Source organism: Vipera berus, assembly GCF_964194415.1.
Source record: "Vipera berus genome assembly, chromosome: Z".
Classification (NCBI taxonomy): domain Eukaryota; kingdom Metazoa; phylum Chordata; class Lepidosauria; order Squamata; family Viperidae; genus Vipera; species Vipera berus.
The window spans coordinates 56,426,109-56,452,562 of NC_138205.1; the positions used below are offsets into that span (position 1 = coordinate 56,426,109).

General features: G+C 41.6%; 1 protein-coding gene across 1 annotated transcript in view; it reads right to left on the reverse strand.

The window, feature by feature from the left end:
* Window positions 1-26,454, reverse strand: part of FRRS1L (ferric chelate reductase 1 like) — a gene marked incomplete at both ends in the record, with an annotated part of 85,736 nt that overhangs the window by 19,675 nt on the left and 39,607 nt on the right. Inside the window, one exon of the mRNA XM_081343494.1 lies at window positions 3,233-3,371. Within this exon, the coding sequence (XP_081199620.1) occupies window positions 3,233-3,371 (139 nt within the window). The remainder of the gene's footprint in view (window positions 1-3,232; window positions 3,372-26,454) is intronic.

Sequence of the window (26,454 nt, forward strand, 5' to 3'; positions counted from 1 at the left end):
CGAATCTTCCAACTGCTCTTCTGTAAACAGGAACAGGAAGTCTCAGAGGTTGTTAGCCTTCCACTTGCAGGGGTTCCCAAACCTCCCATTGCTACAGGGGCCCCAGGCTGGGGTTTTCTCTCTGTGTGTGGCTGGAGGGCCTGGCAGGGGACTCCTGGGGCTGGAGGACTGACTGGTCTGCAGACAGGATTTTCCACTTACCCAAATTCTCAGTGGTAGACAATCTGGTAGCTCTCCACCATTCTGTTTTTGAAATCTTTGAGGGCGGCAAGGCAGTCTTGAGGCATCTGGTGTCTCCACAGGGCTGGGTCCAGCCTGACAACCAGATAAGCTCTCCTAGCTGCTTGAGTTTTCTCTCCAGCTGGGAATTCTGCAAAAACTCTTCCTCCCCTGGCATCCTGGCTGTCGTTCCCCCACCCCAGGGTAGCAGCTGATGCCGGGCTGTTTGCTTCAGGCAATTTCCCATTTTTCATGATGAAATCTTGTCTTGGAAATTTTGCCAGCTTCACTTAAGTTTAGGGGTAGCGACTGGAGTTTAAGACTCCTAGATGTTTTGAAAAGTTTGTTGATCTTGGCATGATGTCATGGTTCTGACTAACGAAACACTTCAAAGAACTTTCAGGCATTGTTTATCCTAAAAAGTCCTTAATCGTGAAACAAAGCATCGGCACAGCATGGTGGATCCCAAGATCTGAATTCCCCTCCCTTTCAGCACCTAATATCTGGCATAATTCCCTCCTCCTCCAGCCATAAATCACATTCTCCAGTCAGTTTGAAGGGCAAAGCTTCCCTTCCATTCTGTAATGTGCCATTTCTTATCTTATTAAAAACAGCTGGGGAAAACATTCTTCCTCCTCCCCCCAGCTTCATCTAATTCTAAGAGCAAAACAATTTAAAGGAAAGGGCTACCTCTTTATATTGTCAAAGCAAAAACATCCAATGTTTGCAGCATTGACATTAAGTATGTATATGTACACTTTTGAAAGCATACAATAGAATTTCAATTTTAATATGTGCCAGTGTGCCTAGAGTAAAAAATGTCAATAAAGATTATCTTATCTATGCTGGACTCCAATGCAGTGTCTATGGAGGTGATGCGGACTACATCTTGCAAGCCAATCTGGGAAGAGTTTGAGTCGGAGGAGATGGACAGGGCTCTCTCAGTTGCTAGTCTGGCCACCTCCTGTGTATTAGATACTTATCCTTCTTGGCTAATTAAGGCTTCATGGAAGGGGATGCCTGAGTGTGTCTGGGCAAGCTCTTAAAGGATCTACTTAAAAGAACCATTGCATGACCTAGCTACCGGGCATAGATTTTCCAGTTTTCAATCTTCCCTTTCTAGGGAAGGTGGTGGTGATAGTGTTTGTGTTGCTTCAGAGCTTCAGAGAACTCTGGATGAAATAGATTATGTAGAACCCTTTCAGTTAGATTTAGACCTGGGTTTGGGACTTAGACAGCACTCATAGATGACCTCTGTCAGGATTGGGAGTGAGATAGTGCATCCATCCTGGTTCTTCTTGACTTCTCAGAAGCATTCAATGCTATCAATCATGGTATCCTTGTGAGCCAGCTCTGGGAAGTAGAAGAGGATGGCATTATATTATGCTGGTTCTTCTTCCTCCATGGCCAGCTCTAGTTAGTGTTGATAGAGGGAGAGAGATCTAGTCTGCAGCCCCTAGTTTGTGGGATGACTCAGGACACTGGTCTCTCCTTTATCTAACATTTACATGAGGCTGCTGGGTGAGGTGATCCACTGGTTTGGGGTGAGTTATCATCAGTTTGCAGATGACACCCAGCTTTATATCTATACTCCATACCCTTGAGTGATTCCATAGATATCTACGTCAGTATCTGGAGGCTGTTGGGAATTGAATGAAGTGAAATGGACTCTGACTCATCTCTAGCAAGACATAGTGGCTTTAAGTATATGGACCCCCTGAAGACAAGGTTTTTCCATCTCTGATTCTGGATGTGGTTGCACTGCCCAAACAGTGTACAATCTGGGAGTCCTTCTGGACTTACAGGTCCTGCTCAAAAAGTAGATGGAAGCGATAGTCAGGAGGGCCTTTGCACACCTCCAGGTGAGGCACAGTTGCTCCCATACTCGGACTGGGAAACCCTGCTCACAGTAACTCACACCCTTATAATCTCCAGGTTAAACTATGGTAACACAGTCTACATGGGGCTGCCCTTGAAGACCTTCCAGAAACTTCAAGTGATGCAAAATGCAGCTGCCTGGGTAGTAAATATACAGTACAGGTAACGCCACTCCTACATGAGCAGCACTGGTTACCAATATATTTCTTGGTGCAATTCAAGGTTACCTATAAAGTCCTACATGGCTTGGGACCGGGCAAGCTTTTTCTGCAATGGCCCCCTACTCTATGGAACATCTTCCCTTCAGAGATTAGAATATCCCCAACCCTATTAGCCTTTTGTAAGGCCTTAAAAATTTGGATACGTTCCCGAGCCTGGGGCGCTAAATCTGCTAAGGGCCCTCTTTCCTGGCTACATTGTTAACAGACCAAATATCTTGCACTTGTGCATCTTGAATAGGATATTTTAAAGTATTGTTGCTGGTTTTAATATTTTTACTGGTTTAACTGTTTTTATTTTTTTTAAATGTTTTTAATGTTTTTATTCTAATATATGTTCTGAATTGTAAGCTAACCAGAGTCATTTAATGAGACTGGCAGTTATAGAAATGGAAGGAAGGAAGGAAGGAAGGAAGGAAGGAAGGAAGGAAGGAAGGAAGGAAGGAAGGAAGGAAGGAAGGAAGGAAGGAAGGAAGGAAGGAAGGAAGGAAGGAAGGAAGGAAGACCTAGGAATATTCCATAAAGAAAGGAAATTCTTTATGTGTGATTGTTAAAATAAGAAGGAATTGAAAGAAAAACAGTAGGTTCCCTCTAATCATATATTCTTTTCATAAAAAAATTCAAATATAGAAGGTTCCAACTGATTTTAGAACCACATTTGCCATGGCCAAAAATTATAAAGAAGAACAGGTTTATTGATTAAGTGAAACACCTTCTAGGGATAAAAGGTAAAATATTTACTTAAAATTGTTTATCATCCTTAACTGGTTATCACATTTCTGTCATTCTGTCCCACCATTAGAAATGCTACATGTACCAAATTGCTACATTTTGTCATTATCTTTATTCAAATAATAATTTGAATTTTCCCCCCCAAGAAAAAGCAGTCATTATTTGAGCAAAGAACACATTCTTACCATTTTCTTATCTGAAGAAAATCCTACAGCTACCCAGCCATCAGCTTCAGCACTCAATTCAAACTCTATGTCAGCTCCAATTCTGCGGTAACTGAGAAAATAGTCACATGTATCTGCAGCGCATCCAGGTTTACCATACCTACATGTGATAAAGGAAATGGAAACCATTCAAATAACTTTCCTGTTGCAGTATATCTGCATTTGCAGCTAAACAACATTAAATTGGCAGTTATTTCAATATTTCAAGGAAATATTGGACTTAGTGTACTACAAACCTTTCCCCCATTTATTTAAGGTTTTATTGAATTATTTGTTATAGTTTTAGTTATTTTTTTACTACTTTATGTATCAGTTCTTAATTTATTAGCTTATGAAAGAATCCTGACCCCTGAGGGCAGGAAGAAAATAAAAGTGTGACAAAATGTGCCCAGTCTATATGATTTCTACAAAATCAGTCAAAATATCTGATAAGAAAACATAATGCATAGTCGGTATATTAAATTCAATTTGAATAGTGAATAACAATGAGATGTTGGATCACAATTTGTGTTGGAACCAGAGCTAGAAAAGTAAAATCCTATAGTACTCTATTGGAACAATAGATACAACAAATTGTCTTCTGTTTCTGTGGTCTTGTCAGTTGTTCCAATAAAGTAGTGATCACTTCCCAAATATCATTTGGAAGACCCCAGGGGCTCATTTCATTTAAATTATGAACAGAAGCAGTGCCGTTTTAATTAGCAGCACTAAGTAAAAATACTGACTTGCTAAAATATTATTTTGAAATTGTTCCACAAAAATACTCAGAAAGCTGAATCCTTATTGTTGTTATTTGATGTGCAGTCCTTGAAAACTTTAAGAGTTACACACCAAATAACAATAAAGAGATTACTTAATCATAATGACCCAACACTGATTTGTCCAGAGCCTTTGCTCCTTGCAATTTAAAGCTTGGTGCTAGAACACATAAGATAATTATTTTCCAACAATATGCTTTTGTTGATGAATTTAATGGTTCCTGATGTAGCTAATAGGCAACAGGTCCTTAAGCATGTGTTAATATGCTCAATGTTTTTCTTTGAAACAACTTAGTTGTTTCAATAGGGGAACATGAATAGTTGATTCCCTCAGTTTGACTTTACAATAGGCACTGTACCAAATACTTCCATACAATACTGCAGGTTGGAATATATTTCATTTTCATATTATCTTATTTCTGGAAATTTGGGCAACAGTAGGTTTCAAAGTGTATGTCTTTGCTTTGAATATTTTGGAAAAATCTCCACTGTCATGAAGGGTACTGTTGCAGGCAGCTTTGCCTTGTTATTTCTACTAGTCTATGAGCTGAGCTGATTGAACTCAGCATTTGTCAGCACTTTGTATACATATTTGACAATTTAACAATCATAGAATCATAGGGCTGGAAGGGACCTTGGAAGTCTAGTCCAACCTCCTGCCTAAGGCAGAAGTCCTTATTCCGTCCTGTACAAATCCATTTTCTTCTTGAAAATCTCCAGTGAATACTTCCAGCGATGAAGCATTCACAACTCCGGGAAGCAAGCTATTCCACTGATTATTTGTTCTCACTGTCAGGAAATTTCTCCCTAGTTCCAGGTTGCTTTTCTCTTTAACCAGCTTCCACCCATAGCTTCCTTAGATGGAGAATAAATTGACCCTAATAAATTGTCACTCCTAATCCTTCTCTTTGTTAGGCTAGACATTCATAGTTTCTTTATCTGTTCATCATATAGTTTAGTCTCCAGACCTCTTATCTTTTTTTCTGCACTCTTTCTAGGGTCTCAGATCTTTTTTTTTTTTGGTAAGCAGAATTGGATGCAACAAGCTAGCTCAAAGAACTGGTTGATGAAGAGGTTTATAGGTGACAACCAGTACTTTAAATTCACTGGCAACCAGTACAGCTCACAGAGCAGTAGTAACATAATATGAGGCAAATGTAATACAAAGGAAAACCAAGATGCCATTACACTGCTGCAGTTTCCTAGTGGTTTTCAAGCACAGCATTGCAGTAAGTTGAAACAGATAGTGATTAAGGCATGAGTGAGTGATTATGAACAAGACCTCCCAAGTCAGAAATAGATACAATCTTTGCACAAGATAACAAAGGCCTTCTTGGTCAATGTGTCTGCTTCTGCACAATCAAGTATTCTCCTAACCTCCACTACCCCCTTTTAAAGACAACAAGATCAAGGCAATGCTGATCTCTTTCCTAGGTCTTCTATTTTCCCAGGACTGAGCAATTGCTTCCTGTCTGAAGGTCTTAGCTAAACACCTCCATACCCACTACTTGTTGATCAACAGGAGCCATGAGTCTAGAAAATGCACAGATTAAATACTGGATGATGCAACCCCAACCAGGACCAAAGGTGGAATATCTCCCGTTCCAGATGGTTCAAAATGTATGGTGACTTGGTCTTGCTAGCATCAACCCTGAATCTATTCTTTCCCATCCAGGTCTCTGAAGCAACAAAACCACCGCAACAATGTTTAGCTAGCCAAGAGCTGAGATTTATAACTTGATATAATCAATATGCTAAAAGTTGAATACCCAGATGCAGAAATTAAACAGGACTGTGAGGGAGAAACCAAATTTTTACGCATTCCAAAAAGCAAGTTCTGAGGATGAGATCTCTTCCCCCCTCATTGCTAACTGGAGGCAGCTCTGGAAAAAGGAAAGCCTTCACAACACTGTGCCTTCTATTCCCCTATTCCCCTTCATTTGCTTCCAATAACATATGAAAGAGATAAGGTTGCTGCTGGAGGACCCAGGCTAGCAGCCAACTTGGGCAATATCCTGTTTCTACTGCTGCTTCCTTATGGCTTCCAATTGATCCAGCACTCTGCCTACAGTAATGAGCCAGGTTGCCACCACTGCTACCACTGAGCTGTTAATAGCAGATGCCCTCAGTGCTGCTAGAAAAGTGCTCACTGCTATCAACCAAGCATTCATTAGTCCAAGACATTTGAACTAATCAGCAGTGCCTCCAAGCAAGTGTGCACCACTCAAAACAACTGATCAGCAGCACTGCTGCCGCCGCTACCAAAGAGCTGATCTGGTGAAGTCAGTCAGCATCATCTTCTTAAGTTCCTACACCATTTCAGTGGTACAAGATGCACTCTACATACTGCCTACTCCCAGAAAAACTATTCCTCATCAGCAACTCCAAAAAACTCATATTGTTTTGTCAGTCCTTAATAGCCATCAATAGTTCCAGTAGCACCAGAAGATCCTTTACCCTTTCCATAGCCATCATGTTAATTTACAACTCTCCTGAACACTCATTCATCTAAAATCTCTTATTCATCACAGACTACCATCTTGCCTTGGCACTATTAAAAAAAAAGATTCCAATACAATTTGAATCCACTTTGAACTAATTTGGGAGGGAGGAGAAAGATACATTCTTCATGCTAGAATAGAGGATCAATTGAAGTTCTGTACAAATATTTTAAAAAGACTTGCAATAAAAAAGCAATACCTATTCACCCTAGATGAGTTCAAACCACCAGGATCAGATGAATGACATTCCAGAGTTCTAAAGGAGCTGGCAGGCATGATCTCGGAACCACATCACCATATTTTTCAAAGATCCTGGAGCATCAAATAGCTATCAGAGGACTGGAAAAGAGCTCATGTGGTTCCCATCTTCAAAAAAGGAAGAAAAATGGATCCAGAAATATCAATGCCAGGGAAGACCCTGGAAAAGATCATCAATAGATCTAGAAACACCTAGAAGCAAACAAAGTTATGTCTAGAAGCCAACATGGCATTTTGAAAAACATCATGCCAGACAAACCTTATTGCATTTTTCTTTTAGTCTTCTAGTCTGACCCTCTGCTCAAACAAGATACTGTATACTATCCCAAGTCTAATAACTTCTTAAAAACATTCAGTGATGGAACACCCACAATTTCTGGAGGCAAGTCATCCACTAATTAATTGTTGTTAGGAAATTTCTTCTTATTTCTAAGTTGGCTGTCTCCTTAATTAATTTCCATTGGTTAATTCTTGTGTTGCCCTCAGGTATTTTGGAGAGTAGGTCGACCATCTCCTCTCTGTGACAGCCGTTAGAACTTCTCTTCATTCTACTATACATTCCTAGTTATCACAACCGTTCATCATATAGTTTATCCTCCAGTCCCATAATCATCTTTGCTCTTCTTTTCTGCACTGTTTCTAGAGTCTCAACATCACTTTTATACCATGATGACCAAAACTGAATGCAGTATTCCAAGTGTGATCTTGCCAAGGCAGTATAAAATGATACTAACATTTCATGCAATCTTGATATTATCCCTCTGTTGATACAGCTTAGAACTGCATTGGCCTTTTGGAAGCTATGGCATACTGTTGGCTCATACTCATTATCCACTAGGACTCCTAGATCCCTCTCACAGTTATTTCTGTTGAGCCAGGTACCACCTATTCTACATCTGTGCATTTGGTTTTTGTTGACTAACTGTACTATGTGTAAAATCTTTTCTTATCAGTAAACTACATTTTGTTGGATAAGGTCCAATCCTGAAGTTTGTCAAGCTTCTTCTGAATCTTGAATCTATCTTCCAAAGTATTTGCAATTCCCCCCTAACTTTATCTCCTCATCTGGGTCATTTATGAAGAAGTTGAAGAGCACTGGGCCCAAGACAGAACTCTGAAGTACCCCAATGTTCTTCCATGTAGATGCAGCTCCATTGAGGACTATATGCTGGGTGCACTTGGTTAGCCAACTGCAAATCCATCTGATGGTGGTACTGTCTATTCCACATTATCCTACCTTATCAAGAAGTAGGCTGTGATCTAGTTTGTCAAATGTCTTATTAAATCTCCAGATATATTATATCCACAGCATCTCCCTGATTCACTAATTTAGACAGTTGACAAAGAATGCAATAAGGTTTGTTTTTAGCAAATCCATGCTGTCTTCTGGTAATTGCCTTGTTCATTTCCATGAATCTGCTGCATGGTTATTGCTTCCAGGATTTTCCCAGGTATTGATGTCAGGCTGTCTGGTCTGTAGCTTTCTGGATTCACCTTTTTGAAGATTGAAACCACGTCAGCTCTTTTCCAGTCCTCTGGTAGTTCCCCTGTGCCCCAGGAATTCTGAAAGATTTTGTTAAGTCGTCCTGAGATCACATCTACTTTGTCTTTCTGAACCGTAAATTATCTAGTAAACTATCTGATTTGAACTGCCTAGAATGGATAGGTGTTCTCTTACCAATTTCTTGCCTATTTTGACTTGCATTCCTGTTCCATTTCCCCACAGAATTGCTTTTGACAGATTGAACTATTTTTTCCTTTTGCATGAAGACAGGTACAAAGAAGGAATTAGCAGTTCCACTTTCTTCCTGCTGCCTATCATTTTGCTATCTTCTCCCATTAATGGACCAATCATTTCCTTGACTTTCTTCTTGTTCCTCACATATTAAAAGAAAACGTTTTGTTATTTTTGGCATTTGTTGTAAGTCTTAGCTCATTCTAAACCTTAGCTTTCCTCTGACTTCATCTTTGTAGATTTCAGGCTATTTGCTGGTATTCTGCCTTAGTTAAATGCTTCTCTTTCCATTGTTTATACTTTTCCAGTTTGTTCCTCAGTTTGTCAGAGAGTTCTATATGACTATTACATCTAGATCAAACTGATGAGTTATTGAGATTAAAATGTGCGGATGGATACTTTATATGCAAGGCTTCCATTTCATTTTGAACATCCAAGTTGAACTCAAAGTATTTTTTTTAGTCAAGGAAAATATTTGTAGATTTTAGTCCCCATATCTTGTTTGGAAATTAGTTTCAATGGCTTTTATGTATCCAAACATAAGTACCACTTATCTTCACGCTGTATTCTTTTTCTATTAACAGGCCCTTATTAACAGCTCCAGATTTCACTAGGCCTTCATTCTTGAAGCAGCTTTGAGGAATGCTATTTTCTGGCCTTTGCAGCATCCATGCTGTTGTGCAATTTTTGGAGGCTCCAGAGGTCACACAAGAGCACACCCATGCAGCTTCTGGAGCCTCCAAAAATTGTGTGAAGGCAAACCTGTGCTCACACAATTTTCAGAGGTTCTGAAGGCAATGCAAGAACACAATCTCATGGACAGCTTCAGAGGCTCTGGAGGCTGCACAAGAGCACACCTATTTTCATATGGTCTCTGCAGTCTTCAAAAATCACAGAAGACTAGGTGTGCTTTCAAGAATAATTGGTGTTGATAAATGCTAGCATGTCAAACAGAATGTCATAGCACATCACCTTTGATACCCATTACATATGTTTGCTATCACTGCCCTATAGCATCTTCAAATTTTGTTTCATCTGAAATTTCTGCTAATTTAAGTCTAAACTGTTTCAAGAGAATTTCCTGGAATCAATGACTTGTTTCAGCTTCAAAAGCATATTTTCTATTTTGTACATACCCTACATGTGTAACGTAATGTAAAGCCTAATGCAGTACAATACAAGAAAATATATAATTGAGACTGAGGTCAGAGCTAGCTGTTGTTTTTTTGGCTGTTGGAATTGTGGGCAGGGGCTTCTGCAACAGGACTGACCACCTATTTTCTGCTTAAACTGAAAAGTTAACAAATAACATTCATTTTTCACAGGCTTTTAAAAGAGAAAATTAAGTATTATGGATTCCCTCAAAAAAATTTACTTTGAGTAATATGAATAAAAAAACAATTGTATTTGAGCTCATTCTCAACATTAACTGTTTTGAAAGGTTTCACAATATTTTCAAGTCTATCAATTACCTGAGAAAACTTGCAACTTTGAAGTAATGTGGAGCATTCACATGTGTTGTCCTTAGGTAACAACAGCAATTGGGACTAGGATTGCAGTTGCTAAATGATGCAATCATAAAACATGATGACATGTCATTGCATTGCTTAGTAACAGCAAACCAGGCCAATCCAGTTGTTGGCCTAACTTCAAGAGATATGATTTAAGTGGAAGCAGTGAGAGTTCCAGGAGAGAAGGCTAAGGAAGGTCCTTGGATCTCTGGCACAGACAGTATGTGACTTGTGGGAGGGGTTCTGCAATACTGTGCAAACACAGGGTGATCAAGAGGAGGATGTGGGTCAGTGCAATCACAGGAAGGGTGAAGGAAGGAGGATGCAGATCAATGTGAGAAGACGAAGCTGACAGAAAGTGAGCATGGGTCTGTGCAAATGTAGGGAGGCCAAGGAAAGGTGGTGAATTAAAGTCATGTGTCCGTAGAATGCTGCAATTATTGAAAGTGCAGTTACCAAACATCTGAATCATGATCATGTGATCATGGGAGCAATGCAATGGCTTGAAATTTGATGACCAGTCATAAGTAAATCAGAATAGAGCTGGAAGGGACCCTGGAGGTCTTCTAATCCAATCCCCTGCTCAAGCAGGAGACCCTATACCAGGGGTGTCAAACTGCTGGCCCACAGGCCGGATGTGTCATGCTGAAACCGTGCCCACCCCAGCTCCAGCAATTGGGAAAAAGTCACCTGCCCTATACTATTTCAGACAAGTGACTGTCCAGTCTCTTAAAACCTCCAGTGATGAAGCACTCACAACTTCTGAAGCCACGCTGTTCCACTGGTTAATTGTTCTCTCTGTTAGGAAGTTTCTCCTTAATTCCAGGTTGCTTCTCTCCTTGATTAGTTTCCATCCATTGTTTCTTTTCTCGTCTTGACGTCTGGTAAAATAAGTTGTAAAATAAGTTGACCCCCTCTTCTTTGTTGCTGTCCCTCAAATACTGGAATACTGCTGTCATGTCCCCCCCAATCCTTCTTTTCTCTAGACTGGCTATACCCAATTCCTGAAACTGTTCTTCATGTTTTTATCTTCAGGTCTTTAATCAACTTAGTTGCTCTTCTTTGCACATTTTCCAAAGTCTCAACCTCTTTTTTGTAATATGGTCACCAAAACTGGATGCAGTGTTTCAGGTGTGGTCTTACTAAGGCTTTATAAAGCGGTACCAATACTTCATGTGATTGATTCTATGTCTGTGTATACAACCAAGGATTGTATTAGCTTTTTAGCTGCACACTGCTGGCTCGTGTTAAAATGATTGTCCACTAGAACTCCAAGATCTTTCTCACAGTTACTGTTTTTCAGCTACTCTGTACTTGTGCCTTTGGTTTTTCCTGCCTAGGTGTAAAACCTTGTTTTTCTCCACATTAAATTTTATGTTGTTCGATAGGCCCATTATTCAAGTCTGTCAAGATCCTTTTTAATTCTGAGCTTGTTATTTCAGGCATTAGCTATTCCTGCCAGCTTAGTGTCATCTGCAAATTTGATGAGTTCTCCTTCTATTCCCTCATCTAAGTCATTTATGAAGATATTGAAGAGTACTGGGCCTAAGACGGAACCTTGTGGTACTCTACTGCTTATTTTCCTTCCATGTAGACGTAGTATTATTAAGGACTATACATTGAGTATGGTTTGTCAGCCAGTTACAAATCCATCTGGTGATAATGCTATCTATACCATATTTTTCTAGTTTACCAAGAAGTAGGTTGTGGTCTACTTTGTCGAATACCTTGCTAAAGTCTATACTATGTCCACAACATTTTATTGGTCTATTAATTTAGTCACTTTGTCAAAGAATGAAATAAGATTGGATTGGCGTGATCTGTTTTTAACAAACCTGTGGTACTAGTTATAACTTTGTTTCTAGGTCTGTACAGATCTTTTTTATTATTATTTTTTCCAGTATCTTCCCAGGTATTGATGTTAGGCTGATTGCTCTGTAATTTCCTGGGTCTGTTTCCCGCCCCCTATGGTAGTTCCCTGATGCTCCAGGATTTTTTAAAGATATGGTACAGTGGTTCTGAGATAAACTTTGCCAACTCCTTCAAATCCCTGGAGTGTAATCCATCAAGTCCTAGTGATTTCTGCATTACTGCTAAGCTTGTAAGCCGCCCTGAGTCTTCGGAGAAGGGCGGGATATAAATGGAATTAAAATAAATAAATAAAATAAATTTATATTTGTCAAGATCAGAAAGTATTCTCTTACCATATTCTTACCATATTCTCTTACCATTTTCTTGCTTATATTAATTTTTATTTCTAGTCTGTCTTTTATAGTTATGCTTTTGATAGGTTGGGCTATAGTTTCTTTTTGTGTGAAGACTGATGCAAAGAATGAGTTAAGTTGCTCTGCTTTCTCTCTACTTCCTTGCCATCTTCCCTTTTTAGTGGACCGACTGTTTCCTTGATTGGTTTCTTGTTATTTATATGTTGAAAGAAACTTCATTATCTTTGACTTTTGTTGCAAGTCTTTGTTTATTCTGAACCTTTGCTTTCCTGACTTCATCTCTGCAGATTTGGGCTACATATCCCTCTTTCCATTTTTTGTAGTTATCCTTTTTATCTTTCAGTTTATGAGAGAGATCTTTGTGCAACCATGCTGGTTTCTTCTTGGATTTCTTGTTTTTATTTTTCAGTGGTATTGTGTTGTACTGGGCTTTTATGATCATATTTTTCTATGTTTCCCATGCTTCTTGAATTGTTTTCCCCTTTAGGATTTTTATCCGTGGAATTTTTCTTAGACTCTCTCAGTTTGTTAAAATCATATTTTTAAAGTTTAAGACACTAATTGGATTATATGCTATTGCTTGTGTTGCATTATATTGAATTCCAATATAATGTGGTCACTCTCCTCCAAGGTTCCGGCAACTTCAATTCCCTCTATCACTTCTTCTCTATTAGTAAGAATTAGGTCCAGTAAAGTTTTTCTTCTAGTTCGTTCCTCTACCTTTTGGATGACAAAGCTGTCAGCTAACTTGGTTAGGAATCTGTTCAATCTCCTACTTGCTGCAGAGTTGGTCTCCTAGTTGATATCAGGGTAGTTAAAGTCTCTCATTACTACTGTGGTATGTTTTCTACATACATTTGTTAATTGATTAGCAAAGAGTTCGTCTATTTTTTTTCTACTTGGTTGGATGGCCTCTAGTATACTCCTATAGCAATGTCATTTTTTTCATTTTATACTAACCCATATGAATTCTAGGATGTTTTCATCCTTGGTTTTGTGTATTTCTGTAGAGCTGTAGTGATCTTATATATAATGCTACTCCACCTCCTCTTTTGTTAGGTCTGTTTCTTTTGAATAGTTTGTATCCTTCCATCAGTACATTCCAGTCATCAGTTTTATCCCACCAAGTTTCAGTAATGGCAACTATATCATATCTATCTTCATGTACTAATGCTTTAAGTTCACCCTGACTGTTTCCTAAACTTTGAGTGTCAGTATACAGGCATTTGAGTCCTTTATGTGTCTTGCATATATTTCTTATTTGTAACTGAGATTTCCATCCTTTCCATCATTCTCTACTTCATTATGGGTTTTTTTTAATTTCTTTTCTCTTTACTCCTTACCTCCTTATGTAATTAGTTATCTAGTGTTTTTGCTTGGTTAGGATGGTTTAGTTTAAAGCCCTTTCAATAAGATGAACCAGTCGTTTTCCAAATATTTTTTGTTTTCCAGTTCTTGTGAGATGCAGTCCACCCCTTGCCAGTAACCCTTCATGTAAGTAATGCAGACCATGGTCTAGGATGCCGAAATTCTGTTGATGACGCCAGTTTTTAAACCAGTGGTTCATTTCTAAAATCCTTTGCTCCCTCATTGGATGTTGGCCTTTTGTTGGAACATAGATGAAAACACCTAATTCTTTAACTTTCTTGTCTAGCTGTTAGTAATCTCATTATTGCTTTCAGATTCATTGTTCTGTCTTTGGTCCCCACATTTAGGAGAAAAGGGTAGTAATCCTGGGGCTGATTATTTCAGTAAGGTACTCAATTACATCTTAGATTTTTGCTCCAGAGAGACAACATACTTTCCTAGTTTGACTGCCTGGTCTGTAGACTAGTTTTTGTTCCCCTAAGAACTGAATCTCCTATCACCAATATTCACCTTTTTTTCCTAGGGAAGTCTGGAATAGTTTTTTTTTCCTGTCACAGGAATACTGGGTTGTGCCTTTTAAAAAGAAACTATTGATGAATGCTCTTTTGTGAGTGCTTGTATGTTTTCTTCCAGAGGGAGGCCATGAAAGCAATTGTTCATTTCCAGAGGGGGTTCATTGGAGTGGGCTAGGGTAGATAGTAGCGGCTTTGCTTTTGGTTATTATTTTCTTCTAAAAGTGACACATTTCCATTGGTCTTGCTCTTTAGGTACATATGTAGGCTAATTTTTTACGGAAGCTATTTGTTCCCTATTGTGTTCAATTTGGGTGTATTAGTTTTCTTCTTTATGTTCACATATGGGGTCATTTTTTAGAAGCTATTTGCTCCCTATTGTGTTTTATTTTGGTGTAGTTTTATTGTTTAGGTTTGGATTTCTCACTTTGTTCATTGAGTTTCAGAGTGGCTAGAGTTGCCTCTAGACCCATTACTTTTTCTTCTAATATTTCAAATAGTTTACATTTGATATATACATAGCTTGGGTTTTCTTTGGGCATAAGCTGAAACATATGACACATTTTGCAAGTCAGTCTCTATTTCCATGACTTTTTTGTTTGCTAAAAAGTTAAACATTTCTAAATATTAAATATTTTCCCTTTTGCAAAATGCCAGTTTACAACAGTTCTTGACATTTTGTTCTCTGTCTTGAAAAATCCATCATTATCAACTTCCGGCAGAAGAAGCCACCCTTGGATGTAGCAGAGTTCTGGACTCTGTTACAGATTCTCCACAGTTTTAGGTCTAGAATGCTTACTAAGCCAGAAGAAACCTCCTTGGGAAAGGGGAGGCTTTGGAATTCAACCCTTTTGTTCCCCCAAATAGCCAGACCCACTCAGATTGCTTTTTGAGGAAGAAGAAGTAATGTGGTGAGTCCCTGGCTGGGGTGGGGCAACCATGTAAGTTCACTGTGGCAAAACCAGTTCATAAAGGATAATAAAGGATGCTACCATTTCTTAGGCACCAAGTTTTTCTGTATATTTACCTTTCATGCTGAAAGAGGCTTTCCCTAGTTGCAGCTTGCAGTTTCCTTTTTGTGAAATTATTGTCATTTTTGAAGCTTTGTGATTTTAAGATGGTGAAGTGGAAGGAGTTGGTTTATCCAAGACAAAACAAAGAAACTAGAAACTACTAGAATCTAAAACATTATGGAAATTACCTATGAAACTTTTGAACTTAAATTCTTTAGAATTTAAGAATTCTTAAGACTTCTTTAGTATTCTTCTACTAGCCGATTTTGCATAAGTTTTTTTTAAAAAATAGGACTGCTCGAATGTTGTTTCATACTTGCCATGAGAACATGATAAAAGTTTTGATTTCAATTGTTTCTGATTGGATTAGCAGCATGGGGCTTCTAAGCAAAGAGGCTTTGTTTTTTCTTGTATAATAAGGTTGATCAACCACAAGAGGGAGCCAAAAAATCATTGAACTGTTGTTTCTTTTAACCCTTAACTAAACATTATTAAACCCATTGGATTTTATGCTATAAATCTATATCTCTATAACTTTAAATTTTAAATTTCAATTATGGCTACCTGCAAGAAGACAGAAAAACCTGAGAGATTATCAGGTGATATAGAAATTTTAAAATCCTTTTTGGGTGATTAATAATGAATTAATTAAAACAATGGGATCAAAGCTTAAATCTAAGATTGATGTTTTTGCAAAGGAATTCTGGGAGGAAATCCAACACCTAACCAGAGATGTCAAACAGGTGAAAGATAGAGTGAATCTTATGGAACACAAATTAAAGAAAACAAACACTTTGTTTGAAGCAGATCTGGATGAGAGATTAATTTTGGAAGCACATATTAAGCAATTAAAATTAAGATTTTGAGCAATTCCTGAACAATCAGAAGAAGATATCAGACTAAGGATGGTTAAGGAAAAGACGGGGCCACCATCCAATGAAGAAGATCTGGACCTGCACTCAGATCTGATGGAGGCAATACTGAAGCGAGCTATGCATCACATGGTGGAAGCTTTTGAGGACCTAAAAGCCAAGTTCTTGAGATGCCCAGAGAAGGAGGAAGAATTAACCGAGGAGGTCAGCAGCAGAGGAGGAGAGGCAGTGGTAGTGAAGATGGCAGCAGGGGCTGCGGATGCTGCAGACAATGGAGACCATTCCAGCAGCACAGCAGTGAGCCAACCCCTGGAGAGCCCATATCCCATGACTGCCCAGAGACAGAACTCTCCCTGAGGACCAAAGTTGGTCCCATTGGCAGTCAATGGGGATCCCCAGCAGCTAGGCTTCTTCTTGGCTCACTTCCTCACCTACATGCAAGTGTATGGGAGGTCTCTGCCAACAATGACACCAAAATCCGGGTTGTCATCCTAGCTCTGGAAGGAACCACGGCCAGGTGGATGGTAACCCTGTACAATGCAATGCTCCCAAACTTTAACCATTTCATGACCGCACTGAGATGCCATTTTGAAAATCACCTAGCAGATTGAAAAGCCAGGGATCGTATCAAGACCGTAAAGCAAGGGTTTCATCTGCTAGCTGAGTACACGGAGTTTTGAGATTTGGCTTGCTACCTGAACTGGCCCGAAGACATCCTGATACCCTGTTGCCAGGATGGGCTAAACGATGACCTCTACAGTGCCTGTGTGGCCCACAGGACACCTGACCACCTCTATGAATGGTGTCCTCTGGGCAAAGAGGTGGAAATTGACCAAATTCAGAACCTGTACCATCCTATGAAGTCGGGGAGATGGAGCCAGCCTGAGAGAAAGGGAGAGTCTGGCAAAACCTCCACAACCCAACCACACTCTACTGCTTGTTTCAAGTGTGGCAAAGAAGAACACCATGCCACGGAGTGCCATAGCAAGAGGTCAGTTAGAAAATGGGATCACACCTCTAGTGGGAAGCCAAGCAGCAAATCCAGCCAGCACTAGAAAAATATGGCCCTGAAGTCCTCAGAGGTCATGGTGCTACCCTAAGACCCAAAGGTGGGGGGGGACAGGTAGAGCTACGACCCCACCGGACAATGAGTCGGCAACATTTGAGAGCAATTACAATGACAATCCACTTGTAAGTGGGCCGACTGACCCCATAACCATGCCCGTAGAACTGACAATCCCGGGCAAGGGCAGGAAAATGGCCTTAACCACTTTGCTGGACTTGGGTTTCATACGGTGCTTGATAAGTCCTGACCTAATTGGAAAATTGGGGCATCCCCTAAGAAACCTCAAGAACCCTATTGCTTTCTGCCACCTTGATGGGTCCATAGCAGGAGACATCTTGGCCAGATTTGTAACCGAGCCCCTGGGACTAACTATGGGAAACCACTTGGAGACTTTAGCATTCATTGTAGTTCCCAGCATGGAATGGGTTCTGGTACTAGGGCTAACTTGATTAAAGAAATGGAACCCCCAAGGGTTTATCCAGTATACTAGGCCCTGAGTGTGGCCCGTTCTATTCAGGGGAAAAAAGGATGGGTCTCTTCACCTCTGCATGGATCATAGATATTTGAACATGGTATCAGTGGAAAATGTGTACCCCTTGTCCCTTATGAGGGACATGTTAGCCCATCTGGCAAAAGGAAGATTTTTTTCTAAATTAGACCTGCGAGAAGCCTATTGCCATATCAGGATTAAGAGGGAGACGAATGAAAGACTGCTTTCAATTGCCCTCTAGGTAGCTTCCAATTCAGGCTACAGGAAGCCCCCACAGTATTTAAGCAGCTGATTAATGAGGTCCTCCATGAGCACCTATATAAGGGAGTTTTGGTGTACTTGGACATCTTGATCTACACCAAAATCAAAGCTGAGCATGTGAAATTGGTTAGAGTGGTCCTAAAGACTGCTAAACTGTATACCAAACTCTCAAAATGTGAATTTTACAAAAATAGAATTGATTACTCGGAGTATCTCATTTCTCATGAGGACATGGAGAGGGACCCAGAAAAAATATGAGCAGTCATGGAATGGAGCCTTAACAGCCCAGAAAGCAACTGCAGAGCTTTCTGGGGTTTGCTAATTTTTACCGGCAGTTTACCCTCCTTTGCTCAGATCGCACTCCGTATCACAAACTTGCTAAAAACTAAGGGAGGGGGGAAGCTGAAGCCTTGCCAGCCACTAAAGTGGACAGCAGAATGTCAAGCCACTACTGAGAAACAGAAGGGACTTTTTTCTGCGGAACCGGTGCTGAAACATCTGCACCAGGAAAACCCTTCATCATCCAGGCTGACACCAGCAATGTGGCAGTGGGGGCAGTACTGTTACAAAAGAACCAGCAGGATCAGCTACAACCCTGTGCCTATACTTCCAAAAAGTTATCTGAGACTGAGCAGCATTGGGCTGCTTGGGAGAAGGAAGCTTATGCAATAAGATGGGCCCTTCTAACCTGGAGACACTTTTTAGAAGTGGATTGGACCTATCACAAGAACCTGGAAACTTTAAAAAAAAACAAGAGACTGTCTTCGAAACAGGCACACTGGTTTAACTTCTCCATACACTACCTGCCAGCAGGGCAAAACCTCCTGGCAGATGCTTTGTTGAGCATGCCTCAATATAACAATGTGAAGTTGGTCAAACCTCTACTCTCCCTGCAGCAATTAGCAGCTCCAGCCACTACAAGGGCACAAGCTAAAAGGGCCCCACCTCTGGTTAATGAACTGTTCGGGGATTTCAAAAAGAAGAGGATGAATGGTTTCTCAGTATCTGCTCCTTGCAAAAGGGCTTAGCCTGGGTTGGAGGGAAGCTGTACGTACCTGCAAACTTGAGACTGAGAATCATGCAGGCCTGCCACAATTCAAAGTTAGCAGGACATTTTGGGTTTGTGAAGACCCTTCATTTACTCAAAAATCAATTCTGGTGGCCCTCTTTAAAGAAAGACATTGAAAGCTATGTGGCCAGTTGCCCTATTTGTGCTGCCACCAAGCAGAGACAGAGAAAAATGCCTGGCCTCCTGCAGCCATTAGTGAGCCTTCAGTACCCTGGAGAGGAATCTCCATGGATTTTATTGTGGAGTTACCCGAAAGCACGAAAAACACTGTCATTTGGATTGTCACTGATTTGTTCTCCAAACAAGTCAATTTCATCCCATGTCAGAAAAGCCCAACCACAAAGACTTTGGCCAAATTGTTTGTACAGCATATTTACCATCTCCATGGTGCCCCCAAATGCCTTATCTCAGATAGGCGGGTTCAGTTCACTTCTAAATTTTGCAAAGCCTTTTTGGACTTTTGGGTTCTGACCAGGGACTGTCATCTACTCATCATCCTTAAACGAATGGGGGACAGAACGAATGAACTCAGTTCTAGAACAATACCTTCATTGTTTCATTAATTATCAGCAACATAATTGAACCAATTTACTACTGTTTGCTCAAGTGGCTTATAACAACGCAGTGCACTCCAGTACCGGGTTTACTCCTTTCCAAGTGGCAAATGGCCAATGTTTTATCCCCATGCCTGAATTGCCTGTAATGAACCTGCCATCCCATCCCTTAAGGATTGGTTTCATCAATTGCAGAATATCTGACCAGTATAGCCAGAGAAGCCTATAAGGCTTCTGACAAAAAGAGAATGGAGCCTAAGCCTTTCCACATAGGGGATAGAGTTTATCTCTCCACTAGGTTTTTACAGTCACTACAATCATCAAAGAAATTGGGTCCAAAGTACATCGGTCCCTTTCCCATCAAACACATTATTAACCCTGTCACAATGGAGTTGGAGCTCCCTCAGAGTTTTAGACAAATCCACCCTGTGTTGCACTATAGTTGGTTAAAACTTGCCGTCATCTCTAAATTGTGGCCGACTGCCTCTCCTACCCCTCTGCCTATCATAGTAGAGGGCGAGCAACATTTTGAAATTAAAGACATTTTAGATTCTCACAAGCATCATAGGTCAACAGAATACTTGGAAGCTTGGAAAGATTTACCAGTGTCACAAAATGAATAGGTTTATAAGAAACATGTTAGAGCTCCTAGATTGCTCAGACATTTTCATGAAAAGTATCCTGACAAATCTGATTAACATGTTTGTGGGTTTTTCCCCCTGGTTTTGTCTTACAGGTGGATTTGTCTTTCTATTGGGGGGATGTATGTCAGGACCCCTCAATTATATTTGCTTGCTTTTGCATTCTATTTACACATTACCTCATCCATTTCCCTATCCTTCCCTGCTTTGCTTATGTATGCATTTTTGGGGTCTGCCATTCTATTGGGAGTTGGATGGTTGCTTGGTGAACTATTATTTGCTTTGCTCTGCTCTGTGCAAGAGGTCTCCCTCTGGTTGAGAGGAATGTGAGCAGAAAGCATCTGCCTTGTCTCGACAACGGAGCCTGGGACCATTGGGAAATGAAACCAAGAGAGATCTTGAGAAGACCGCTGAAACTCCAGCTTCTCATAACATGATGGCACCTGTGGATTGGATGGAATTTACTGGGACAGTTGGACACTGGGAGGAAGAGTTGTGAAATGCCTTTTTGATGTAATCCTTTATGCACCAAATCTCAGACCTTTCTTTGCTCTCTTGCCATCACAAACTCTCAATAAAAAGTTCCTTTTGAGACAATGCCTATTTCAAGAGTTTGCTTTCTTGGGAGATGTAGTTGAGGCACCTTACAGTGCCTTTCCTTTCTTAATCACCTTCAAAGACTATTATTCTTTTCAAGCCAAGTTAAAAAGAGGCTCTTTTTTAGTTACAGTCTTCTGTGCCTTTTTGAAGACTCATGCTATTTTAGGGATTTCTCTTTGTCTCAAATAACAAGGAGCTGTTAAGGGAAGCCAAATAAGGAAGTGTGGTGAAGAAAAAAAAGCTGATGGGAGATATATAAAGAATGAATGCTGTGATTTTAGTCCAATATTGTACTAACTTGTAGCTTGATTTTCTCTGCTGTGGGTGGCAAAAATTTTCTGATCCTAAAAGTGGAAGTCAAGATGGACAGAGTATTAGAAATATTCTTGAAAGGTCTTTAAACAAAATTTTCCAATTTTTTGACCAATTTGTGGACCAGCTGTGATCTAAGGATGAAGACAAAACTCTTGGAGCCAAATCTTAGTCCAAAAGGAATCTTTACTATGACATGCTTGGTTGTAGGAGGCGAGACAGGACTTAATATTTCCACGAAGTAAACCCTTATAAAGAGTTCCCGGTTTAACCCCCCTTAATCCCCATTTGGTCAGTCCCCCATCCTTCCTCTCGTATCATCCATCTCGTGGGAAAAGGGAAGTTAGGACCCTTTTGTTTATTGCTGTCTTCCATGACAAAACCCAGATGCTAGCCCCCCCTTTTGTTTCCCCAGTTCAAAAGGCTTCTCCTTTCCTTTGAAATGCCTATTGCCGGTTCAATACACATCTATCCTCTTCTCTTCGGGAGATGGCAGAATCCATGGGATAATGTTTGAAACATTCCATTTATGAATATGATATAAATGGATTATATATACCGTCTTGATTCTCTCCCGGGCCTTCCGGTCAGCCAAAGGGTCCTCAAATCGTCGCCTCAAGGATGACATGAATCGGTTGAAGTCGTTGAGTTCTGGGGCGTTGGAGTCATGCAGGTTCACCACCCAGTCTGCAGCCGTCCCGTCCAGGGCAGATTGCACAATTCGGATGCGTGTTTTGTCACTGGGGATGTCCCGTCCGTACTCTTCCATGTAGCTGAGGACTTGGGTTAGGAAAAATCCCAGTTGTGATGGCTCCCCCTTGAATTTTGCTTCCAGGGGTGGGAATCTTTGGCTGGATCGTTGTCTGCGCTGCAGAGTGTATCGCTCCTCATCTCGATCCCCGTCTGTGGGTCTGGGGGGGGGGGTACCGCTGAGTCAGCGGCTCCTGTTCCATTGGACGGCCCTGGGGTTTCAGGTGTTGGATCCCTTCCGTTACCCCTCCAGTTGCGACCCCAGGTGTTGTGGTTTCCAGCTCTCTCCTCCCTTAGTGAGCTCAGGGTTGTTTTCATCAAGTCAATAGCTTTTTCCAGAATCCGCTCTTCCTCACTGGCGTGCAGGGAGTTCTCCATCTCTTGTTTCCATTCCGGTTGGTGGTCGCTCCGTCTCAGGGTCACTTCTCTCAAAGCCTTTTCCCACTCACTTTTCCTTCCAACGCCCATCGACCACCGGGGTTTTCGTTCGTGCTGCTCCGCCGTTTCCTCCCAGGAGGAATATGACGCTTCAGCTTCCCAATGTTTCTGGGAATTCGGCTGGGAGGAAGGCTCCTTCTCCGTGGGGCTTCCTTCCCTTCTTGCTTCATCGTCAGACATCATATTTATTTGCAAAGTCCCCCGGTAAGGTTCTTCTTCCCGGGTTGACTTTCAGTGCAAGTCCTGTCTAATGTCGGGACCCACCCCAAACCACGTCTTAGGAAGACAAAACTCTCGGAGCCAAATCTTAGTCCAAAAGGAATCTTTACTATGACATGCTTGGTTGTAGGAGGCGAGACAGGACTTAATATTTCCACGAAGTAAACCCTTATAAAGAGTTCCCCCTTAATCCCCATTTGGTCAGTCCCCCATCCTTCCTCTCGTATCATCCATCTCGTGGGAAAAGGGAAGTTAGGACCCTTTTGTTTATTGTTGTCTTCTGTGACAAAACCCAGATGCTAGCCCCCCCTTTTGTTTCCCCAGTTCAAAAGGCTTCTCCTTTCCTTTGAAATGCCTATTGCCGGTTCAATACACATCTATCCTCTTCTCTTCGGGAGATGGCAGAATCCATGGGATAATGTTTGAAACATTCCATTTATGAATATGATATAAATGGATTCTGACATTACTGAGATGCAAACATGTGGAGAATGCTATGATGCTACCGAGGCAATTTCACAAATAGTTGTAACTTCAGAAATAGATGAAAAGGCAGAAAAGGCAGAGCAGCACATTACAGTTTGGGAAGAATCTAATACTAACTTTTACTATTATGGTGTTAATATAAAACTCACAACACAACTGAAAGAAGAGCCTGAGGAAAAAAGACAAAAAGAGCCTTGGTGGAGCAGTGGGCTAATGCCTCCTTAAGTAACACCAGCTGCCTGCAATTAGTGCAGGTTCGCATCCCACCAGGCTCAAGGTTGACTCAGCCTTCCATCCTTCCGAGGTAGGTAAAATGAGGACCCAGATTGTTGGGGGCAATAAGCTGACTTTGTAATAATGCCGCTTGGGGTGTGTGTGAAAGCCCTAATAAGCAGGCATATACATAGAATGAAGGCTACTGCTAAGTTTGTAAAGCCGCCCTGAGTCTTCGGAGAAGGGCGGGATATAAATGGAATTAAAATAAATAAATAAATAAATAAATTTGGGACCTTCTCTTTAAGGACATTAACAAGCCTGAGGATTCTATGATAAAAAGAAACTCCTGGGTAAAACCTCTAGACAAGAAAAAGATTTTATTCTATGAAGATAAGTATGAAGGAGTGACTTAAACTTAATGAGATAACAAAGTAGACCACAAACTACTTCTTGGTAAGCTAGAAAGAGGGAGAATAGACAACATCACCATCAGGTGGATTTGTAGCTGGCTGATAAACCATACTCAACAAATAGTCCTCAACGGTACTATATCCCCATGGAGAGAAGCAAGCAGTAGGTTACCACAAGGCTCCATCTTAGGCCCAGTACTCTTTAATATCTTCATAAATGACTTACATGAGGGAATAGAAGGGGAACTCATCAAATTTGCAGATGATACTAAACTGGCAGGAGTAGCCAACACCACAGATGACAAGCTCAGGATCCAAAAAGATCTTGACAAACTTGAACAATGGGCCCTATCCAATAAAATGATATTTAATGTGGAGAAAAACAAACTTTTACATTTAGGCAGGAAAAATCAAAGATATAGGTAGAGATTAGGCAAAATCTGGCTCAAAAACAGTAACTGTGAGAGAAGTCCTACTGGATGATCACTTGAATATGAGCCAGTAGTGTGCAGCAGCAGCCAAAAAAGCTAATACAATTCTGGATTGTATAAACAGAGGCATAGAATCAAGATCATGTGAAGTATTGGTACTGCTTTATAAAACCCTATTAAGCATACCGTATTTTCCAGCGTATAAGATGACTTTTTAACCCATGAAAATCTTCTCAAAGGTCTGGGGGTCGTCTTATATGCTGCGTCGTCTTATACGCCGGAAAAAAACAACAAATCAGTCGAGCGTCCCCGTTCTTGCAAAGCCGGGCCGCCCCGCGCAACCGAGCTATCTGTGGTGCGGCTCTGGGACACGGCTGGGCGGGAGCCTCGGGCGGCTCTCCCCACGCGAAGGCGGCGCTGCCCGTCGGCCTCGTGCCCACCGGACTCACCTGTCACCAGCACTGCTGTCCCCCCTGCGGGGATGCGCTTCTGCCGGGTGGTGCTGGCCGAGACGAGCCAGCAGGCAGCCGCCGTGAGCGGCTGAGGGGCAGCGGCAGGACGGCCTGGCCCAGCGCCTGCAGGACGGCCAGCAGCCCCATGCGCAGCAGCAGCCACCGGCTCAGCAACAGGTCCGAGTGCAGGAGCCGCACCGCCAGGCTGCCCAGGAAAAGCAGCCACACCGAGAGGCTGCACGCCCAGTCCAGCTCCATGAGGGGCAGGGCAGGAAGCCGGCCGGGAAGAGGGACCGGGAGCCCGGGCCGAGCGCACCTTGGCTGACAGTGAGAGGGAAGCAGCACGAGTTCTAAAAAAGAGGCTGCGGGCGGAGCTGCCCCGCCCTGCACCCAATGGGAGAAGTTCAAGGCCTGGGGGGGAAGCAGGAGGGGCGCTGGCCGTGGCAGGGTGGCGGCTGCCCTCCGGTGCTGCCTGCCGCCCGGGAAACGCTGCGCCTCGGGGGCCGGCAGAAGCGCGGGAGCAGCGGGAGGGCCGGCGCGGCCAGTCGGGCCTTCACCTCCTCTGCGACGGACAGGGAGGGCAGGGCATGTAAGTATTTTCCGGCGTATAAGACGAAAAACCTTGAAAATCTTCTTAAAAGTCGGGGGTCGTCTTATACGCCGGGTCGTCTTATACGCCGGAAAATACGGTACCTGGAATATTGCAACCAATTTTGGTCACCATACTACAAAACAAATGTTGAGAATTTGGAAAAAATTCAGAGAAGTGCAACTAAGATGATCAAAGGCCTGGAGACATTTGAAGAACGGCTGCAGGAATTGGGTTTGGCTAGTGTAAAAAGAAGATATAGGGGCAACATGATATCAGTATTCCAGTATTTGACGGGGCACCACAAAAAGAAGGGGTCAAATTATTCTCCACAAAGCATCAGCAGGCAGGACAAGAAACAATGGTTGGAAACTGATCAAAGAGAGAAGCAACCTGGAATTAAGGAGAAACTTCCTAACAGTGAGGATAATTAACCAGTGGAACAACTTGCCTTCAGAATTCATGGGCACTCCATCACTGGAGATTTTTAAGAAGAGACTAGACAGTCATCTGACTGAAATGGTATAGGTTTTCCTGCTTGAGCAGGAGCTGGACTAGAAGACCTCCAAGGTCCATTTCAGCTCTATTCTATTCTTAATTTGTCAACTGTAATAAAGCACTTTATGTTTTATGCAGATGTGCTTAATTCTAAGTTCTGTAAGTTCTAAACCTGGCATTTTCAGTTGATGTCAGCCCTAGTCATCTTGCATTTAGATTACTGAAACATGTTCCAAATGGAACTATTCTTGAAGAGCATTCAGAAGCTACAGCTGATGCAGAGCGTAGCATTGTAGACAATTTTGGGGGTAGCAAGAACGACCCATGTAATACCACTGCTCAATGATCTGCACTGGCTGCCAGTTTGCTTTGGGTGCTATTCAAGATGTTGGCAATCATTTTTAAAGCCCTTAATGACATGGGTCCACATTACTTGGAGGACTGTTTTATAATAATAAATAATAAATAATAAACCTTTATTGTCAAAGTACATGTGTACATTGAGATTAGCTGAGACTCCCCCCGTGCTCTCTCCCCCCAACACACAGTGACAACAAACCCTCCATCCTACCACACCATGTGAACCAACTACACCGCACACCGGCCTCCCAAGTCAATTCTGCATAAATTCACAGAGATTATATCCCATTTAAAAGCCTAACAGCCCACGGATAAAAGCTATTTTTCAGCCTGTTGGTACGGCTGACTATACTACTATATCTCCTACCGGATGGTAGGAGAGTAAAGAGATACCGTCCAGGGTGTGAGTCATCCCTGAGAATCTTCCTCACTCTTCCAAGGCAACGAGCCCTGGCGATGTCATCCAGTGGTGTCAGGGAACAGCCCACAATGTCTTGTGCTGTGCTCAATACCCTCTGTAATACTTTCCTGCCCGTGGCTGTCAGACCAGCATACCAAATCACAATACCATACGAGAGGACGCTCTCT